This window comes from Solea senegalensis, linkage group LG18 (genome assembly GCF_019176455.1).
Source record: "Solea senegalensis isolate Sse05_10M linkage group LG18, IFAPA_SoseM_1, whole genome shotgun sequence".
Taxonomy (NCBI): Eukaryota; Metazoa; Chordata; class Actinopteri; order Pleuronectiformes; family Soleidae; genus Solea; species Solea senegalensis.
Window position 1 is genome coordinate 17,592,852 of NC_058041.1, and position 21,716 is coordinate 17,614,567.

At 40.1% G+C, this 21,716-nt stretch overlaps 1 protein-coding gene across 1 annotated transcript in view; it reads right to left on the reverse strand.

The window, feature by feature from the left end:
- The window catches only part of ca10a (carbonic anhydrase Xa), a gene marked incomplete at its 5' end in the record, with an annotated part of 186,142 nt that overhangs the window by 107,831 nt on the left and 56,595 nt on the right, over positions 1 to 21,716 (reverse strand). Inside the window, one exon of the mRNA XM_044014491.1 lies at positions 10,108 to 10,250. Coding sequence (XP_043870426.1) covers positions 10,108 to 10,250 — 143 coding nt within the window. The remainder of the gene's footprint in view (positions 1 to 10,107; positions 10,251 to 21,716) is intronic.

Here is a 21,716-nt window from a genome sequence, read left to right on the forward strand (position 1 = left end):
ACAGCTCACTAAAATTATGATGTTTCTGCATTCACACATACATTATAGAAGTGAAAACATACACTGATGTCAAAAGTTGTTTTTAAGTTAAGTTTTTTAAAGGAGTATATAGAACTTTACAGTGTATAGAAACTTGTAAGATATTATCTGATGATAAAATCATGTTTCTGGTTCTCTGATTAACTTTAAACCAACATTTGACTCTTTTGTTTGCTCCATTTTGGTCTGCACCACCTCCTGAGAACCATATCAAACAGTGTTGCTGCAAAATTCTAAACACACAGGAGACTTAAACCTTAATGAATAATAATGATTTGTTGAAGCTGATTTTTTTTAATTCAATGTGGACTATTGGAAGATTAGCCACAGAGCTAAAAAACAAATACAATTACACAGTTTATTACACAGAGCGGCGCTCTGCCTGGTCCTAAGAACCAGAGCCACTTGGGTTTTTCGAGGGGCGAAAAAAATGGGAAAAATGGAAAAAATTCATAATCCAACAGCTCACGGCCTTTGGAGGGGACCCGAGGAACAGAATACCGTTGATTTCATCCAAAAAGGTGAAACAATTATAGTATAGTATATTATATAGTATAGTAAAATATCGAAAAGAAGCGTGGCATATTGATATTTATCCATTTACTATCTTGTTAAATCATTGTTGATATTTATTATGAGAAATCATTAACATGATCAGTGTCTTCACATAGCTGAATATTATTAATAATAACATAGAGATAAAAGTAAATTGAGTAAATTTGCTATTTCATATTTCATATTGTGTAATGATGCTTTCAGTTTTCATTCATTCAACCCAAGTCAATGGAACACTCACAACATGTCACTAAAATCACACTGTCCCTTTAAAATCTTTCAGAAAATGATGGAATCGTATCGAATCGAATCGTATCGTTGGCTGAATATCGTGATATATATCGTATTGTGAGCTGAATATCGTGTATCGTATCGTATTGTGAGATTAGTGTATCGCTACTGCCCTACTAAATATATACAGTGTTGAATTGAATTAATCTCCACAGTGAAATTAAATGGAAGTAAGCAAATCTTTCTGTTTATAACAGTGTGGTCCTGAATCTGAAGCCAATTCAGAGACTTCGACCGTGATTAGAATGCAGCACAAATAAGATTTTTAAGTATATCCAGATTGTATCTAGCTTGATTTTTTCTCGTCAGTGTGAACAGCTAAAAAACACATAAGATCAGATTTTTCCAAAACTGATTCAAACCACATACGGAGGTGGTTTTTCAAATGAGATTCTGATCAGATTTTTACAAATATGTTTCAATCTTAACGTCTCGGTCACTCAGCTAGGATTTCAAAGTGTCCTCTGATGTAGATCTGAAGTAGATCAGATGTAGATCTGAAGAGACGGGTGTAAATCGACACAGTGGAAGACAATAGTTCAAAAATCAGAAGAAAGTTTGCCATTTGAGAGAGAAACAGTCACAGTCAGAGTTCTGTTGTGCATTTTAGCTAATCTGTTTAGACTACTTGTTGTTCTGGGGGCGTGGCCTTTTACTATAGAAATCCATGTAGAAGACGGGATTGGACAATGTCAATATGGACACATGCAGATCTGATCGCTTGTAAAATATAATGTAAACAGTTGGTCAGAAAGATCAAATCTGATTTGATGTCTCTAAAAGCCAAAGTTAAAAAACTCCATCAAAAGATTTCCGTGTGTGAGTTAAAAAGCTGACAGCCATGACGTGTGACCACACGCTGCGTCACTCTCTCCTGAGACGAGGATCAATCAGACGGAAAACTTTTCACTGAGCAGACCAGACCGAGTCTGCAGCCAAGACCACATGAGTCTCTGAGACCTGATTTCACCTCCCACCATGTTCCGTCATAGAGCTTGAAATATTTGCTTGGAGCCAATCACAGAAAAATCCACCGGGAGCTGATTGTAAAATAAAGATGGCCACGGTTGCATGGATCACGTTGTGCAGTTTCTGTGTGTGTGTGTGTGTGTGTGTGTGTGTGTTAGACTGCAGCAGACTCTGACCCATTTCCTCGTGAATCATGCTGCTGCTGCTGCTGCTGCTGCTGTAGCCAGGAAACACACAGCACTCATTTACTGCTTCAGTCTACCAGCAAACACCTGAGCTGATCCAAAAACACCTGAGCAGGACAACAAACACACACAGGCTGAACTCAACCTGGGAGGAAACACAGTTTATCTGAGAGGATTCAAACAAAACAATCCACACTTTCATTCTGATTCTTAAGTTAAGAGCAGAGGTTAAAAATGATCCATATATTTGAGACGGAGGAGGAAGTGTTTACATGATGGACCAGGAAATTAACGCAAAACTGTACACGAGGAAGTGGATTTTATTTATTTATTGTTGGGATTCATGCCTTCAAATACAGTACTATTAATATATAATATTATATGTAATACATAGTTTTTAGTATACATGTTCTACCATTTTATTGCTACATTTACTGAATACTGAATACAGTATTTTCTTTTTCTTCCTGGTGTTTTAAGGTGTATGCTTATTAATTCTGCTGCTAAATATTGCAAATGTCCTCTTATAATCTTATGTTGGATATGGTAGTTAACTTGTTTTTAAAATTTCATTGATTTACATTTAATGAGGTCCCATTTTCTATGTTCGTTTTCCATTTAATTTTCACATATTGCTGTTTTGACATTGACTGTGTGCCTTGTTTTACTTCTGAAAATCACTAATAATAATAATTAATACAAATGTAACAATGATTTTCAATGTGACTGACTTATTCTCATTACCAATAATAATCAGATTACGGTGTCGTAGAGACAGCCACTGCACAGCAGAGTGAAGTTGCTTAGGAAGTTGTTAGCAATGTTGTAATAGATGGAGTTAGCATCGAGCTAATGCTCCATGTCTAACCTTTTCTGCTTGTAGGATCTTTGTCCCTAAGCCCCTCCCACCAGATGATCACTGAATTTTCTCAATTCTGACAGGCTCCGCCCATATTGATGTCTAAAAACTGCAACTCAAATTATGGTGTTCCTCAAGGCTCAAGTGTAGGTCCCCTATTTGATGTTTTGATGTTTTTTTTTAGTTGATATGATTACAATGAAGATCAAATAATTCCAAAATATGAAACAAAAGCAAAGCTATACAACAAAATACAAAATATTACAATAAAATATGAAATATTAGAATAAAATACCAAACTCCACAGTGATACAAGGATAATTCAACCAGGTAACAAAAAAATCCCTTATTAAGGTGCAGAGATTCATATTAAATCTTTAATAATGACGATATACAGTAAACAAATATCTATCCTCATGGTTATAAGAAAAGACATTTTTGCAAAAAAAACAGCTGACCCTTCCAAGACAGTATGGACAGATGGATGAATAAACATACAGTAATGAAATATCACAAAGGAGTTTTTGTTGCCAAACGTGTGTCACGGCTGACTCATGTAGGTAACTTCTGTTGCAGAATCACATTCATATTCACGTTGTGTAGAAATTATTTTTTGCAGCCGTACACAAAAGAGTGGACGGCCAGACTGACTGACTGACCGACGAGCACGAGTCGTGAAACGCGAGCGGCACAGGATGCAAATATTCAATTATGCAAATGTGGGCTTCAGATTAATTAGACACGAGCTTGGGTTGGCTGATCCGTCGCGTTTGTCGCGGCATTACAAAAGAGAGAGCGGACCCCGGCGCATTTAAAAACCACAATTACCATCATCTGACAGCGACCCCCTTCCAGCTCGGGCCGGGAGATCGCACTAATTGCCTCGGCGATGGCGCAGTCTCGAAGACAAGGGACTGCTCCGCCGCCTCCTGCTCCACACACAGCGCTGGACGCCAGGCTGAGACGTCGGAGCCAGGAATGCATGGCAGATTCATCTGTGGGCCTGAATCTCAATTACAGCAGAGACACAGAGACACAGAGGGACGAGGTGAGAGGGAGACACGAGGTGCTGGTCGGAGGACAGAAGGAGAGGGCCGGGGTACGGTGGCCCCGGACGACCTCGACATGTCGGTGCGTTCAGATTTTGTGTCTGTGTGCAGAAATCCATGAAAAGTGAAACGTTTTTTGACCACATACTGAGCCGCGGTGAGCAGATGACACCGGACAGATGGTCGGTTTCATGTTTGCTTCGTGAGTGTGAAAGAAAAAGTGAAAAAAGACCAACATTTAAATTAATTTCTCTCAGAAATCTGCTTTAAATGTAACAGACGTCTGCGAAAATCATCCAGTGTCAACCAAAGCTCTGAGGGATCCGTACTTTGAACAAAAGTTTCTAATCTAAATTTCAAGCCTTAAGTTTTAAAATTCAATTTCCTTGTAGTGTGTGTTTTTTAAATATAAACAAATTAGTTCACACAATATCAGCTCCACACAACTCTCTCTGGGTTTTGTTTTTGTGTCTGTGGAGACATGGCGGGAAGGCAAAACAGCTACGTGAGTAAAGCGAGAAGGCTGCCAACTTTAGGTTAGGAAACTATCATGGATTCTCTGAAACATGAATGAGCCAAAAGGAATTTTGAAAGACAACTTTAGGTTAAGGATTTTGCCCCAGTTCTCTGAAACATGATCGAGAGATGTCAAATATGCAAAATTCTGCCTCAAAAAATACAGTGCTGTCCTTAAGATCCTCCCACCAGATGGGCGTGGACAAACATAAATGAATAATGAGGCAAAGCAACTTCCTTAAATCTGACAGGCTCCGCCCATATTGCCTTTGTTTCTTTTATAATCATCCAAAAATAAACAAAAACTGGAATTATGGTGTTCCTCATGACTGAAGTGTAGGTCTTCCAACTTTTTAAAATTGATTATTTTGTGTGTTTTTTTGCAGTGCTGGAAGTGTTACTACTACTAAAATAGAAGTTAGATGGTTAGCATCAAGCTAACTGTCTTAAATGTGCACTTAAAGCTGTAGTCACCGCATGGTTGAGTGTTGACTATTTTAGGTTGCTAAAGTACTAATATTTTGGGATTACTCTTAAGCTGCTCCCACCACATGAGCACAGATAGACTCGCACACATCACTCGGGTCACACGTTTTAATGCGATCATTGGCACTTTAAGAAAAAAAGTATTCTACACACTATTAGTTGAATTGTGTTGTTCCTCAAGGCTCAAGTTTAGGCCCTCTACTTTTTTAACTAACACCAATAGTAATAATAATCATAATAGACACTAAGACTTCTTTTCTTGTTTTTTTCTTCAGTGTTGTTCTTGACATTCCCACAAAATGGTGTACATGCAGCTGCTACTCAGTAGAGCAGCCAATAGAGACAGCGCCCTCTCTCTTTTTCACTATCAGAACTGCCCTCGGACATCAAAATCTGTCATTGTGAGAAGGACGACGAGAAAATAAGTCCCTTTCAGTTAACTCCATTTACCTTGAGCTGTCAGGTTATTCGAAATAATAACACAATAACAACACAAACATGTTGCCTACCCCGGCTTTAAACACTCTCACAAATCTAACTCCAGAGCCAGAGAACCCGAGAGAACTCTTATCTTTGTGTCCAGGTGAATGTGTGTGTGTACCTGCAAACATCTGCAGTGATGCTACCTGGACCACACAACACACACACACTGGCAGAGATACCAAACACCTGCTGTCAAACACACAGGACGTTAGCATCAGGATGCAAACAGGGACCGGTCGGCGGTATCTTATTGGACGTCGAGCTCCAAAAATGTGGTGGTTCCCCTGTGGAGTGGAAGTACAGCTGCCGTCCAAGAGCTAAAAAAATCCCTGTAATTAGGCAGATTCAGAGCTGCCAGTATACACAACACTCACATTCAGACAAACTCTCCCGGCTTCCTCGATTCTTCTTATCTGATTGATCGGGATCAAGAGACGCAGCAGAAACCGATGTCAACGATCTGCTCAGACACGTTTCCACAAAGGAAGAAAGAGAAAGAGCTCGCAGCTCGTTTAAGCAGCAGAAAAATGATTAAAGCTTTAAAAAGAAGCACGACTTCTGCTCGACTGAGAATTCCACTTAAAGGATGTGTCACCAGTAAATACCCACACAACCTCCTCCTCTCTCTGTTTCTTTCTTTATGGATTCCACCACCTGGCACTGATGTCGCGCCGACGCTTTGCTGCACACGTCTTTTGACTTCAAAGCGGGCGAGAGAACAAAAGCGTGAAGGAGCTTCTGCGTCGCCGACAGTGTGAGGAAAACCACAGATTTCACAGCGGCTAATAGAATCCCTGTGCGTTTTTCAGAGGGAATGAAACGTCTAAATCCTGCTCCGCGTTCCTCTCACCTCCACTCGTCCAAAGTGATTAGATTCATTAAAAAAAACCACCCCAAAAAAAACCCACATCCTCTTCAAGTAATTGCACCTTATCTATGGCAGAGTAAATATTCAATTAATGCCTTTTTTTAATAACTAAGATGCCTCTGATCCACCGCGCGCAGCTTCGCTTTGTCTCTCCACCGTTAATTAAAATTTCTCTTTAGAGGTCAATTAAATTTCCTTTAACTATTCATTAGCCGCAGAACGGAGCAGCACAAAAGATCTATTAAAGACAGAGAGTTCATCCCACTGTGTTTCTTTTTTTTACGAGTGTGTGGTAATCTTTTACTTCCTCTTGGTCAGTAAGTGGCCTTAAACCGTCCGTGTGTGTGTGTGTGTGTGTGTGTGTGTGTGTGTGTGATGAGAGAGCGACGGTGAGTCGAAGCGGAAGCTCTTTCCCTCGCTCGGCCAAGGCTGACTGGCTGCCAAACAGGCAGAGACGGAGCGCGGATGAATCAGCAGTGACAAGGTGAAGCCAGCTCGGTGGTCAGGAGCTGACAGCTCAGGTGCTCCGAGAGATGGAGACACAACAGATTACATTTAGGCCATCACAGCGAGAGAGGGAGGGAGGGAGGGAGAGAGAGGGGGAGAATAACAGAGGAGAGGGAAACTTTCCACAGAGACAAAAGACAAAGTTGGATTTGCTCTGCATGGCTTTTAATGTGATGGTTTTAGAGGACGCTGTGGTCTTTTTTTTTTTTTGTACCTCCACTGAGGAGATTATGGGTTGTTTTTTTTATCTGGTTTTGGTTTGGATTAAAGCAGAACTTTTACCCAAATTCAACAATGTCCAAGTCAGTGCGATAAAGGTACAGTAGGGTGTGGAGCTCATTTTTAACGACTCCACTGACTCCCCGCTTCATTTGACCGAATCAAGAGGTCTCGCAAAAGTCTTGGGTCACGCAAGAAACATAAATGTAGGTCCTCTGATTATTTTTGCAGTGTAGGAAGTGCTACTTCTGCTACTTCTGGTCTGGTGGTGTTCCTCAAGGCTCAAACTGACACTAATTTTAACCGTCATGTTTTACTGCGATTATTAGCACTTTTGGTCTGATGAAAATTCATTTAAACACTATTAGTTGAACTGTGGTGTTCCTCAAGGCTCAAGTTTAGGCCTGACACTTTTTCTACCAACACTAATATAGACTATTCTTTTTTTTTTTATGGTTTCTTGAGTGTAACAAGTTGTTCAAAATGCAGGAATCTAATTAAACAGCAGCGAGTCAAGGTTTCAAACTTGCGGCCTGTGGACCACACACGGCCCCTCCAATCCATTTCATATGGCCCGCCACTTAAAGGAGAGCAGATTAATTTTGCATCATAAATAAGGTTTTATCTATATCGTTCCATATCAACACACACACACACACTTTTCTTTTGAAATTCTGTGAAATACTGTCACAAATACTATTATTGTGATTTCATGACAGAATATTGTGATGTCATTTTAATTTTCATATCACCCAACACTACTGAACAGCTGCTTTTTCTCCAAAAAGTTGGAATTTTTCTTCACTTTACTGCCCCCTACTGACCGGACTAAAAGCTAAGTGACTCCTAGGGTCATTTGTGACTGAGACCCCCTGCTGTAAAGTGCTAAAAAACAACAACACTTTTTTAAATAGTTAACAATTAATGTTTTTAATGCATTAATGGAAAACTTTACCCAACCTGTGGGTATAACTGGATGCTGGTATTAATCAGAATTAATCAGTTGAAATTCAGATTTTTTTTCATCATTTTTAAACAGTTAACAATAATAATCCCAATGAAAAATGTCACAATTTGAATTTTCTGAGGACAAGAACAGAAGCTGCTGTTCGTATGGGGAAAAGTTTCAAGGTGGAACATCTACACTTTGGGTCTCTATCTTTTTTTTTGTATTGTATTGTCATTATGATTCATCCCAGTAGCAATAAAAGTGTGCCACAGTGAGTGATGTCCTTATTGTGGAAACATCGCAGCGGTAGCCGCTCACAAAATGGAGTCCTTGAAGCAGCAGTGGGAAAAACCTTCACACAAAGAAACACTTTTAAACCTTTTCCTCTAACTATTATTATTATCATTACTGTTAGGGGCAGAAATGACGCCACAGAGAAAGAAACAAGAGGCACAATTCAAATCACATGTTTCCAGTCGCGTTCTATTATAACCTCGGAGTGAGGACGGATCAATAATTCATTTTTAAATGACTGGCCTCTCCTCTTCCTCAGTGAGGAGCCCGAGCACCGACATCTGTGCAAACACGGACACAGAGTTTATTTTAGAGTCCGGGATAGTGGGAGCCGTTCGGATTAACTGTTGGGACGAAACATTTTGTACAGAAATATTTATGACAGAGTATTATTTTGGACACCTGGTGGAGCTCATTAGATGCACAGGGTTGTGTCACAGCAAATGACACAGGCAGAGCTATCATACATGAGACTGTGTGAGGCACTGGCACATAGTTAATGTCAGCCGAGTGCGCGATGAGCGCCCCCTGTGCCTAAAATATGGAGAGAGGCAAGCTAAGGAAGCCAAGAAAGCCACTGAACAATAGTCTCACCAAATAAAATCTCCATCCCCAGCTTTATCTCATCACTAAGAAACATTTCTGTCCGGAAAAATGAAGTTTGTAAACCACTCACTCTCCCACACCAAACCCCACAGAGAAAATCTGTGATTTTAGCTCGCGGGAACACAGAAGCTGTTGGTCTACTGCTGCCTCGTGTGGTCAGTTTCTGCCACTGAGGTAAATCGAAACAAAGATTTTAAAATGCTTATTTGACAAAATAACACATTTAAACTTAGTGATGGAGGCAGCAGTGGATCAACAACTCCTCTTTGCTATGATGTTAAAATCACTCATTTTCTCTATGGGGTTTGGTACAGGATAGTGAGAGTTTTCCAGAGCAACAGAAATGTCAGTTTTCAGTCTAAAAACATCTGTGTAATCGCCTGATATGATGCAGAACACATTCTAAAGATGTTACAATTAAGCAGGTGTGCATTTTATGAGGCGAGCCTTCTGTTATTGCAGACGTTTCTCTGCTTGTTCTCTCAAAGTCAGAAACTATGTCTCTACCTCACAGCAAAAAAAGAAAAAACCTGCACTACCAATTAAAAAATGTCTCTTGGCTCCGTGTTAAACAGCAAGAACAAAAAAAAAGGGTTGAGAAATCGCAGCGACGTGGATGAAAACACGAGGACATCTGTACCTTACAGTTGCTACACCTCCTATACCCGAGGCCCGGGGCTAATCCTGTGCTCACTGCTACGATGTAAACATGAACTAATCACAACATGAATATACAGTTTTTTAAGGCAGCCCCATCTGTGCAGGATTTCCAATTAACTGCCGTCATATGGCGCAGGGTGGCATGGATTCCTGATGCACACAGCGCCCGGATGACGTGGAGGAAATAATAAACACCGTGCTTGACTAATCCGCCGCGAGGCCGCAGGATTTTCCACCGTGAAGCCTTTAAGATCCAGTTATAATTCTTCATGCGCCGGAGCGTAACCATTGTGCGCCCGTGAATGCCCCGTATTGTCCCGCGTTCTATTTTATCTCCGGGAAAGTGCTTGTTAGACAAATAGCTTGCATTGTCCCAGCGTCCAAAGGCATCGATCACCTTATCAGAGGACAAAGGCCAAAAACAACAAACAACACAACGGTGACAAACACCAGAGCACAAGGTGCAATATCTCCTGGAAGCAACCAGCGGCGTCGACAACAGGAAAGAGACTCAACAAAAGCTGCAAATCCATGACGCGCGGACAGCAGGAGGCGTCTTTGTGTCGTCTTACCTTGCGTCCGCCAGTGTTCAGCTTTATGGGCTTGAGGAAGGGGTCAAAGATCATGTGGCTGGTCTCGATGTTGACCGGCGACTGCCGCTTCCCGACCGAACACATGTTCCAGGCGGAGTTGACCAGGCCCCAGAACGACGGCACTGAAAAACACACACGCACACAAAAGACAAGAGGATGAACGAGTGCAGGGAGGAGATAAAAGGTCACAAGGTCGAGCAGGTGACGCGTTATCAGCAATGTGACAGAACCTGATGACGGTGTGTTTGTGATTATCTTCTTACATTTCAAACCTTTTATCAGTGATTTAAGTTCCGGTATTTTTTATGGTCGTTCTTTGTTTTCACACAGATTCAAACAGATGTGATAAAGTGTTTATATGAACCAGTTTTACATGGTTACATCCCAGAATATGCTACTGTTCTGTTCTGTTCTGATAATAGAAAAGGAAGAAAATACACAGGAAAGAGATATATATATATATATATATATATATATATAGAAATAACACATGCATACAAGATTAGACCAGGAAAGGCTAGACCGGACCAGACAAGACAAGATTGGACAAGAGAAGAGAAGAGAAGAGAAGAGAAGAGAAGAGAAGAGAAGAGAAGACCAGACTGGACCAGACTGGACCGAACCGGACAAGAAAAGACTGGACCAGACCAAACCAGACAAGAGAAGAGAGAACAAGACAAGAGAAGACTGGACTGAAGCGGACAAGACAAGACTAGACCAGCCCGGACCTCACTAGATAAGACAAGAAAAGACTGGGCCAGACCAGACCTGGACTAGATAGGATAATCGTCCGACAATGAGGACATTTTCACTTTTACAGCAGCAAAAACAGCAAATAACAAACGCAATCACAGATGGCAGATTTCACCACATTCACGCAACAAGCATGTGGCGGCCTCTGTTGGTCATGTTGGCAAGTACAAGTGCGGAAAGACAGACAGACATTTATAACATCACCATAACAACGAAACATACATTACATTACATGTCATTTACTAGACTCTTTCATCCAAAGCGATTTACAATGGAATTGAGTACAATCAGCCAGGGGTGGAGTCGAACTTGCGACCATGATGTCTTTGGGTACCGGTCTGAACCACTGAGCCACTGACCCACATTCATTACATAAATCACAGAATTCCCAATAGCCACAGCAGTTTGTTCATTTTCTAAATTAAAAAAACTGCACACAATAAAGTCAGTAAACAAAAACACTAATACGTCTGAAATTGACAAACATGATCATCGTCGCGACAGGAGAAGTCTGGAGGAGACCGATGTTCAGATGACGTCTGAACATCACTGATTTACGCGACGGCAAAAGGTTACGACGAGGAATTATTGACGGACGGCGACAGATATACGTTATCCACCGCGGCGGCGAGCATTAACTCTATTAAGACGACACCTTCTGTGTCGCGTGGACGTGATGGACGACACCTGCGGACGCTTAAATCTACAGCGTCACATTATTCCACGGATGGACGACGCTCTTCATCAATCCTGAGTCCATCGCTCACTCTCCTCGTCTCTAATTTTAGAAACAATGTTCTTTCTTTCGCGACATTTTCCCCGTACGTTTCCCAACATCATCGTCCGTCCTGGTTCTCACACATGAGATGAGAATCAAGAAGCTCAGCGAGAGAAACTAATCTGCTGCGACGAGGAGAGCGGAGAGGAGTCAAATCTGCTGTAACACGTGTCGAAGAAGCCTGAGAGGACAGGATGTGTCTCACACTGTCAGCGCTGTGGGAGTGATAGGCATCACAGCCACGCACGGCCACCGCGGCCAGGAACTCAATTCCTGCTCAGGATCAGAAGTGAAAAAGGCTTATCAGAGTCGACTCCAGCTCAGAACATCCAGAAGAAACAGAAGCAGAAGAAACAGAAGCAGCAGAATAAGAAGCAGAAGAAACAGCAGAAGAAACAGCAGTAGAAACAGCAGTAGAAACAGAAGAAACAGCAGCAGAAGACACAGAAGAAGCAGCAGAATAAGCAGCAGAAGCAGAAGAAGAAACAGACTCAGAAGAAATAGAAGCAGAAGCAGCAGAAGAAGCAGAAGAAGAAACAGCAGCAGAAGAAGAACAAGCAGAAACGAGAAGAAACAAAAACAGCAGAGGAAACAGAAGAAGCAGCAGAAACAGGAGAACAAGCAGACACAGCAGAATAAGCAGCAGAAACCACAGCAGGAGCCTGAGGCTGAACTCTCAGGAACTGCAGATAATTTCGGCCCAGATTTTCCAACAAAAGCAGAGATGATTTGAAAATATGCAAATTCACAAATGATTCAGAGGAAAAAGCGGCCGCGGCTCAGCGTGAAGTCAAACACGTCCAATGTGACGATGTTGCGCTCGTTTCACGCTTTTCCACAGAGAACATGTGTTCACTGCAGATCCTGTCGTCGTTCAGGACTTAACAAACACGAGTGAGTCAACAATCTGAGCTCAGCATCGAGCGAGAGGAAGAGAAAACAGTCTCATCAGCTCCTGAGCTACTTTAAAGTTGATTTCACAGAGAAACCGCTTTCCAGTTTCTAGAAAACTAGGATTTTAAAACGATTTAAAAGGATTTTAGTGCGACTTTTACTGTGTTTGACACACTTTTGTCCAGTAAGGACTAACATGTGACTCATATACTGTAAAACATGACACCAATACTAAGTTTTATTAAACACAGATAATTACATTTTGTAATAGGTAAACTGTCATCAATTTTAACTTCAGTTCAACCACATGATTCTTAGGTAGTTTATAAATTCCAAACCCTAACCCTTTAATTTAAATCAATTTGAATCTAAATTGGCAGTTACAGTACCGTCAAGATTAAAGTGTTTGTCTCTTTGGGGAATATTTTTAATCTGAGTTTTGAATCGTCTTAAATAAAGGATTGACTAACATCCTCATTCACAATCTAAGGAATTAGGAGCTGATTTTATGATTAAAATGTATGATTTTATGATTTTGTCTAGATGAAAAATACCCAAGTACATGTTTTATATTTTTTAAAGAAAACACTTAAAATGAACACAAATTCTATCTCACTCCACATAAATATTCACCACACTGCTCCAAATATAAAACAGTATAAAAGAACATTAATATGTATGATTTATATTTTAAACAGTTAAAATTAAACCTAAACTGTTAAACTGTCAATTCATGATAAGTTAAAACAATGAAAGTAATAATAATAAAGTGTAATTTTCACATAAATACCAAAATAAATTACATGGTGTTCTCTTTTCTTTTTTTTAGGGACAAATTAATCATCTGCTAATTTTGAAGAAGATTTTGAACCAAACAACATCTGGCCGGGGGCGTATTTTTCATTATTTTGAGTAATATTTTTTTATTTCTTTAAGGACAATTACCAGCAGGAGAATCATGAGTGACATTTTCAGATTTCAGCCTTAATGATTTGACGACAAAAAAGACGTGAAACATAAGAAATAAAAAAAATAATAACGTGTAATAAAGTGAAGTAATAATGAGAGAGTGGCGCAGCAGCTTTTGTCACTCGTGATAAAGTCAGAGTGAAGTGGAAAAACTCTCACCTTCAGCAGGATCATCGAGCAAAGCTTTTTTTATTACGGAGTGACTCAGTGATGTGTGACCAAGGTCTCACACACACACACACACACACTGTATCTACAGTGGATCTGTTCCCTGTCCTCTGCTCAGTGAAGGATCAAGTCTGGATGGTTTTTGCAAAGCGATTGGAACAGAAACGGTCGACACCGACCATGAAACGACACAAGTTTAATTTTACACACAGAGTCAGAGCTGAGGTGAGTGTAAGTGTCCGCTCACGGCTGAACGTGTCCACAAAGTCTCAGATTTTTGGATTTAAAGGTAGCAGACAGGTTTTAAAATGGTGACGAAATCATCAAGGAAAAATTGAAATATAAGCGTCTGTTTGACTGTCTCTCTTAATCGCATATCTTGTCCAATGGGTCACTTCCAATCCAATGTTATTTATAATGCACTATATAGACAATACTGACATGCCAAACAAAAAAAGTGAGGGCAATAAAACTATAAAAATAGTAAAAGCCAACGTCATAAACTGCCAAAGAGAAAATAATGGGTTTTAAAAAAACTTCAAATTTGACGTCATTTGGATAACAGTAAAAAATAGGCACATGTTGGATTAAAAAAATGACGTATCGTTGCCGACATCACTGAAGTACAGTAAAAGTTGAAAAGTAAATAGATATAGGCTCAGGAACATGCCGATCATGAATTATGTTAAACCTAAAAAGGCTAGAACCTGAATACGTTTGGACAAAAGTATTGGACGCCTGATCATTACACAAACAATGTTAGCATCTCTATATTGCATAAAGGGTTTGGTAACAATGAAATGAAAGAGTCTAAAGAAATGAAGTTGCTAAAAAAAAAGGGGGCGGACCAAGAAGTGAGCCTTGAGGAACACCAAAATGAATTCCTACACTCCTCACAGTCACTCTTTAGTAGAGAAATACAATATCTGTCACATTTCTACCGATATCTTTTGCATTTGCTATCGTAGAGGACGGAATTGAAAGAGAATAAGGAGGGAGTAATACAAACATTATGGCTGCCAGTTGTTCTAAAATCCTGCCAAGAACAACAAAATTGGCACCGGTGCACCCGAGTAACTGAGTCACCTGCCAAGTTTGAGAGACATTTATGCAATTAAAAGTCAGACAGATGGATGTTCCTTGCTTCTATTGATAGACGTCCTGAGATTTACTGTAATGTACGATTTACAAAAACACGGCGCGTGATAAACAGCAGCTTAATCTCTCTCTGACCGTGTGAGGACCACAGAGAGAGACATTAAAAATGCACCGGGTCAGCGTTTACGCTGAATCAGAGACTGAGTGAGAGAGTGAGACAGACAGACAGACAGACAGAGTGAGACCTCTTCTGACGCAGGATCCTTCACAGAAAACGTCAGGAAATCCATGAGCAGAACGGGAATGGCAGCGAGAGCCAAACCAATCCATTAAAACCCCAGACCCTTGTTGTAAAATGTACACATAATTATTAGCCGTTGATAGATTCCTGAATGCGAGGAGAGTGGCGCAGGACATCAGTCACAGCCGACGGAGGCACGAGCAGCTCTGTCAATAACACACACACACACACACGTGTCCATATAGCTGTGACGCTCCTATATTTCACTTAGGCTGCTCACGAGCGTTAGAGCCACTTTCATTTCTTATTGGCGAGCTGTAAAAGTGGACAGAGACGTATGGCGTGGCCTTTCGCACACGTCGGACGAGGTGGACGTATATCTGTGGAAGTGAAAAGGGCAAGTGAGGGTGGGAGGGCTTTTGTTTCTCAGCCTCGTTTCAGCTTCTTTTCTTCAAAGTGTGTTAAAGATTAATGATGGCACTTTTGTGTTTTGGGTTGTTTTTTTTTGTTTTATTTGCCAAAACATGAAAATGAGACACCGAGGATAACAATCTCTACATCGTCTCGCGCCACATCTTAAATTAGGGTGAAGATTTAACGTCCACAAAGACATAAATCATAAAATACAAACAAGAACTATTTTAAGAGATAAAACTGCAGAGCTCCAGTTTGTCTTTCTGTGCTATAGCTGCGATATTTTGTGAGTTATTATTTAAATAGCTCTGATCGTTCCAGAAATGTTGTGACGATGAGTGTGTCGTCTGCGTAGAAAAGAATAATGAAAAATTATTAAATGAGCAAATCTAGGGAATTAAAGTGAATTGGATGATTTAGTTACATTTTTATGTTGCCACAAATTCTTAGTTTTAGTTTTATTTTCTTCTGTTCCTCACCAAGATAAGATTTTTATCATCTGTTAGTGTTTTTTGGTAAAATAGATTTTATTTATAGATTTAATAAAAAGCATAAAGTGGATGTAAGACTGGGTTATTTAGGTGATAATAGAAGTGAGAATTAAGCTAATGCTGTGTTTCCATCATGGTACGGTTCAGTCTGGAATAGTAAAGAAGTCCTGGTTCAGGCCTGCGTTTCGACTGAGAACAGAATCTTAAGATGTCCAGCAGATCTTCTTTTCTGCTCGGTTTGTGGCGGAAAATGTTCAAGGTTTTACCTTTATGGATCTGGTTTGTTAGTTTCTGTTCTGTTCTTCAGTGACATTTCCGCCCAATCAGCTTATTTCCGTGGTTATTTTGGTTCTATTACTAATGGAAACACCAAAAAATATGTACTGCAACGAACCAAACATTCCACTTGCTGGAAACTTTGCTTAACTGACATAACTTATTAATAAAAAAAATAAAAAAATAAAGTCCAAAGTTGCACTTCTAATTTCCACATTCTTGTAGTTTCTTTAGAAGTTCACCTGAGTAATTCTTAAATTTGTCTGGCTTTGTTTATTGTGACCTTTTCATATACACAAAAAATAATCATAGCAAGAGTAGAAATGTGGCTACAGGCTGTGAAATCTACAATGTGTGATTCAAACCGTTAGAAAATGAGTGGAAAACTAACCTGAAGTTGCACCATGAAGTGTTTAAAGAGTGAATATTTTAAAGAAACATGATAATCTACAGGAAAATAAAGGCATCAACATTCGCTAATGTTCAAATTAAATGCATTTAGTCAAACTGTTAAGATTTTACCTCGGAGCTTTTAGGAAAATGTCAGTTGTTGTTTATGTTTCTGCTGCTTTGGACCCGTGAAACCAAATCCTGCCTCGTCATTGTCTCGGTCCTCAGTATGTGTGTGTGTGTGTGTGCAGACTAATTATGCGGTCGCCTCGGTGAACTGTGAGAGGTGCATGCTGGGTCGTCTCTGTGGGCTTATTAGAGTTCAGGGTTGCGGTGAAGGTTGGAGCAGGAGTCTGTGGATATTTACATCCGACATTCACTCGTTCATTAACGACGCCAACGCCACAGAAAAAAAAAGTGGGAGGAGTGAAGTTTCTCATTAACGGGAGCCGAAACATCAAAACACACAAGTTACTGTAACTGCAATAACGACATCCACCAGCGGGGGTGTAGTTGAGTTAGATGTTAAAAGATGTTTCTACTCAACTTAACGTCAGAAGATCTGTCTCGTGTTGTGAGGACGTTCAAACTCCACTGTTCACTTTTAACCCTCACTGCCACAGGTGCAGGATCCAGAATTCGCAACCCAGCCATGTCCTCATTGTTGTTGTTATGCTGTTTCATGTGTTCACTCCTGTGTGGCTTAGGTTTGGTTTTGTTTCACAGCCTTGTTTCAGCTTACTTTCTTCAAACTGTGTTAAAGATTAATGATGGCCCTTTGGGTTTTTTTTTTTTTTTTGCCAAAACATGAAAATTGGACAGATTTTAACACCGTAGATAACAATCTTTACTATTTTAAAAGATAAAACTGCAGAGCTTCAGTTTCACAATATCATAATTTAACTGTTTTTGCACTTGGTACAAAGGGATTTGAGGACTCTCTCAAATTAAATTGTTCATTTGAGTTGGTTTTCTGCGACATAATTGCAATATTATGGGATTTTAAGCGAGTTATTTTTTTAAAATTGCTCCGATCTATCATTCCAGAAAGATTGTGACAATGAGTGTGTCGTCTGTGTGGAAAAGAAGAATGGAGAATGAAGAAAACGCTGTAAAAATTAATTTAAATGAACAACAGTAAAAGTTTGATGTATTTTCTGCTCATGGCCCTTCAGATTAATCCAGTGACCCACTGGCAGGACTAAACCCCCATGTTGAGAAACATTGCGCTTCAATAAATGACTGTACTTTACTGCCTACACATTAATGCACCACTTATTTACATACATTAGCATGAATGCATGTGTTACCTGTGTTAGCGTGTAGTTAATGCACTTTTATTTAGTGCCTCATAAATGAAATTAATCTGACAATCATTATTATGTGTTGTTTTTCAAACCCACGTTTGACCCCAAAGATCAGGAAGACACACTTTTGAACATACTATTACAATAACATAATTTTTCTACTGCCTCTCCTGTGCGACCATATGTTGTTTTGAGTAGTTAACGTTCATTAATAACTGAAAAAATATGTGTTGTATGCACATTATATAAGATATACACATAACACCCTGTAAAATGTGTCTAACTGCAGCTTTTTTGGTTAAATTAAATAATAATTACAACCCTGACAAATTCTCACAGCAGTCTCATTCCTGGCTTCTGACCCAGTTTTGTGTCCTCATCTTATTCTTCGCTGTGATTGTCTCAGCTGGAGACGTCGTCCCCACTGATGTCCTGTTGTTGTCCTGTGCAGCAGTAATTACCGAGGCTCCGCTCCCGTCTCTGCAGCCTCGTCCTAATGAACATAATCATTATTATAGACTCTAATGGACTCCGCACTTTCCATGCGTTAAACTAGCCTCGTGTTTCAGCTAATTTTACGCAAGTGTAGTTGCCGTTTTTCTTTAAAAGTGAGCACATAACTTTGTCTTTTTGTTTGTTGTGTTTTATCTGGGTGCAAGTGAAGGAAATAGCACATGTTATGTGAAGCACATGTTCATGTCTTTATATCACTGTTAAAGTTTAGCTTTTTACAAACTTCAATTTCCTGTCGGTAAAGTCTGTCTAACAGTGAGATAAAGATGTGAACATGTTCTTAAAGATATCGTAGACTTAAGTAATTGCAGATTTTATTAGGTGAGCCATTTGTTGCTCTCACTGCACCAGACCCCATAGAGAAAATCAGGGATTTTAGCTTGCATGAGCTGCTGGTCTACTGCTGCCTCGTGTGGTCACTTTGTGTCACTGAGGTAAATCTGAATAAAGGTTTTCAAACACCAAATTTACAAAATAAGACATATGAAGTCACTGATGGAGGCGGCAGGGGATAAACAACAGCTAAAATCGCTGATGCTAAATTTCTCTATGGGTTTGGTGTGAGAGAGTGAGCGGTTAACAAACTTCAATTTCCTGTCAGAATCCTCTGTCTAACAGTGGTTAGTGGTGTAAATGTTATTTTTAGTTATTATAAAAAATCTTTAATAAGCTTTAACAAGCAACCACACTTCAGAAAAACCTGAACTCTCCCTTTTAAAGTGTCCGTCCTGTCCTCTGAGTGTCTCTGCACTGCCGTCCCTGTTCATTTATAGCTTTAGCACCTTTTTCTTTTCCCCGATGAAACACTGTAGATATACTGTGTGTGTGTGTGTGTCACGCAGCAGCCTCCACACGGACAACAATCACTTTATTTCTGTTATAAATGCAGTGCATCTGGTCCCTGTCCAGAGCTTACATGTAAAGCACATCTCCTTCTGTTCACAGATGCAACAAAATGTCCCCGTCCCCCCCTCCCCACGCACCCCCGCCCCCCACCACACACACACACACACGAGCAAACAAGATGGAACCTGCAGCGTTTCAAATTGAGAGCGAGCAGAATATGACAGCTCCTGTGACGCTGCTCTTACACATTCATTATCATTAAGACGTTGTTTTCTCATCCACCTGCTTAAGTAAGCATTTATCCCCCGAGCTGTTAGCACTCACACTCTCACCCTCCCTCACCCTCACTCCCTCCCTCCCTTTGCGGGCAAATGTTCACATCAGCAGTTGCAAAAAAGGAAGGCACTTTTTTTTTTTATACTTCTCTAGACACTCGTCCAAAGAAATGGATGTACAGATACAGACAGCGTCTGTGGAGACTGTGAGTGAGAGGCTGCCTGTGTGTGTGTGTGTGTGTCTCTAGTTCCGTCCCGTTTCCCAAAGACTATTACTCTAACATTTCATCCGTATCCAGTTGACAGGATAAAGACGTTTCATTAAGGCCGTGTCTCTGCGAGCCTGAGCCTGTTTAATGAAACAAAAACCAGCGCAAGGCTTTGTGTGTGTGTGTGTGTGTGTGTGTTTGTGCTCACGTGTACATGAGTCTCATTAAGTCACATTTGAAAATGTGGACTTTGCCTTTTATCCTTTTTGTTGGCTTTGCTGTGGAAACCTTTGGCCACAGCGTTGTGTGTGTCCAAGGTTTACCGTTTCTTGCTGCATTCTCATCATTGAGGGGGGTAAGCTAAAAAAAAGCTTAGTTAATGCTACCAAATATAGCCAACTAGCTACGATTAGCTACATAAACTTAACTATTCACGTTAGTTAGCTAGCCCCCAAGAAGTTGGATCATGGTCAGAGAATTGTATTTAATGCAAAATTTTGGATTTTGTCTATCGTGTCAAAGTCGCACAACAAATATGTGATTGTTAATTTTACTGATATTTTATCAAACTGAAAGACCGTTTCTTCACAAATAAAGGTGGATATTTGTTTTTAAACACACTCACACACAAACACAGTGGTGTCAGAGTGAGACTTTTTATCACCTGCAGCCACAGTCGCCTCATTACCACAGTTCATCAATAGCCCCCTTTTTATCAGCTGTAGCGTTACCGCTAATGGGGCTAACACTGGTGCTGCTGACGATTAGCAGAACAGACCATAAATCACTAGGCGCCTGTGAGTGTGTGTGTGTCACAGGTACTTGAACGTCTCTGAGGATGCAAACGTGTTAATGCATCTGTGTGGGAGGGAGGGAGGGAGATCAAGGTCTGGAATGAATGAGAGCGTCTGTATTAATTGAGGGTTACAGTTTGTGAGCGGCGTTGACGCTGCCTTCAAGTACAATCTGGAGAAAATGAAACATGACAGCTGAAGAGAAAAGGGAACAAAGGGTGGTGTGTTCGCTATCATAGTTTTGCTGGAGTACATTTCATAAACATACAAAATCAATTTATCTATTATTTATTTAGCAAAGCTAACGTTCTTAGCAACAGCTAAGACAGTTAGCTAACTGTTAGCTACAACAACAACATGGAGAAAGCTACTTATTTAGCTAATACAAATAATGGTGCTAACGCATAGCTACAATTACCTTTGGAAAACATAACAAAAACAGAAATTTAAAAAAGAATGTGTCTCAAGTGTCATATTTTTCCAAACAGAAATGTAGACAAATGCATGCCTCTGCCCTTCTAAAGCTAAAAAGCATAGCAGCTGCCAACAAATTTAGCCAGGTAGCTAACTGTAAGCTACATGTTACATGTAGGTGGTGCAAATACTTGTTAAGATACTGCAAAAAAGCTAACTATAAGCTAAAAAAAATATGAAACTATAGTTGATGCTACCAAATATAGCCAGCTAGCTACAATTAGCGACAGAAGCTTAACTAGTCACAGTAGTTAGCTGACTAAATGGAGAAAATTAAACATATTTAGAAATGCAAAAGTAGAGCAAAAACTTGTTTAGCTAGTACACAAAGACACACCCCTGACACAAGCTGTTAGCTGGGCTGTTAGCAATTGCACTTAATATAACTGTCTGGAGATCACTTTGCAAACGTATTTTGGAGCTAGTAAATACATATTCTATGCATCTGCCCATCTAAAACAAGTTTAGCAATTGCTAATATAATAACATTATTTAGCTAGTTACATAGTTAGCTTCTGTGAGATAGAGCAACACAAATTGCTGGCTAATGAGCTAGCGTGTTAACACATGAACATAGGCTAAAGCTAAACTCAGACTTAAGGACATTTCCAGCCATTTTGACCACGATTTATTTGGAATTATAGGAGATAAATGTCAGTCTGAAGCGTCCTGACTACAGGAAACTACTACTTTATCCA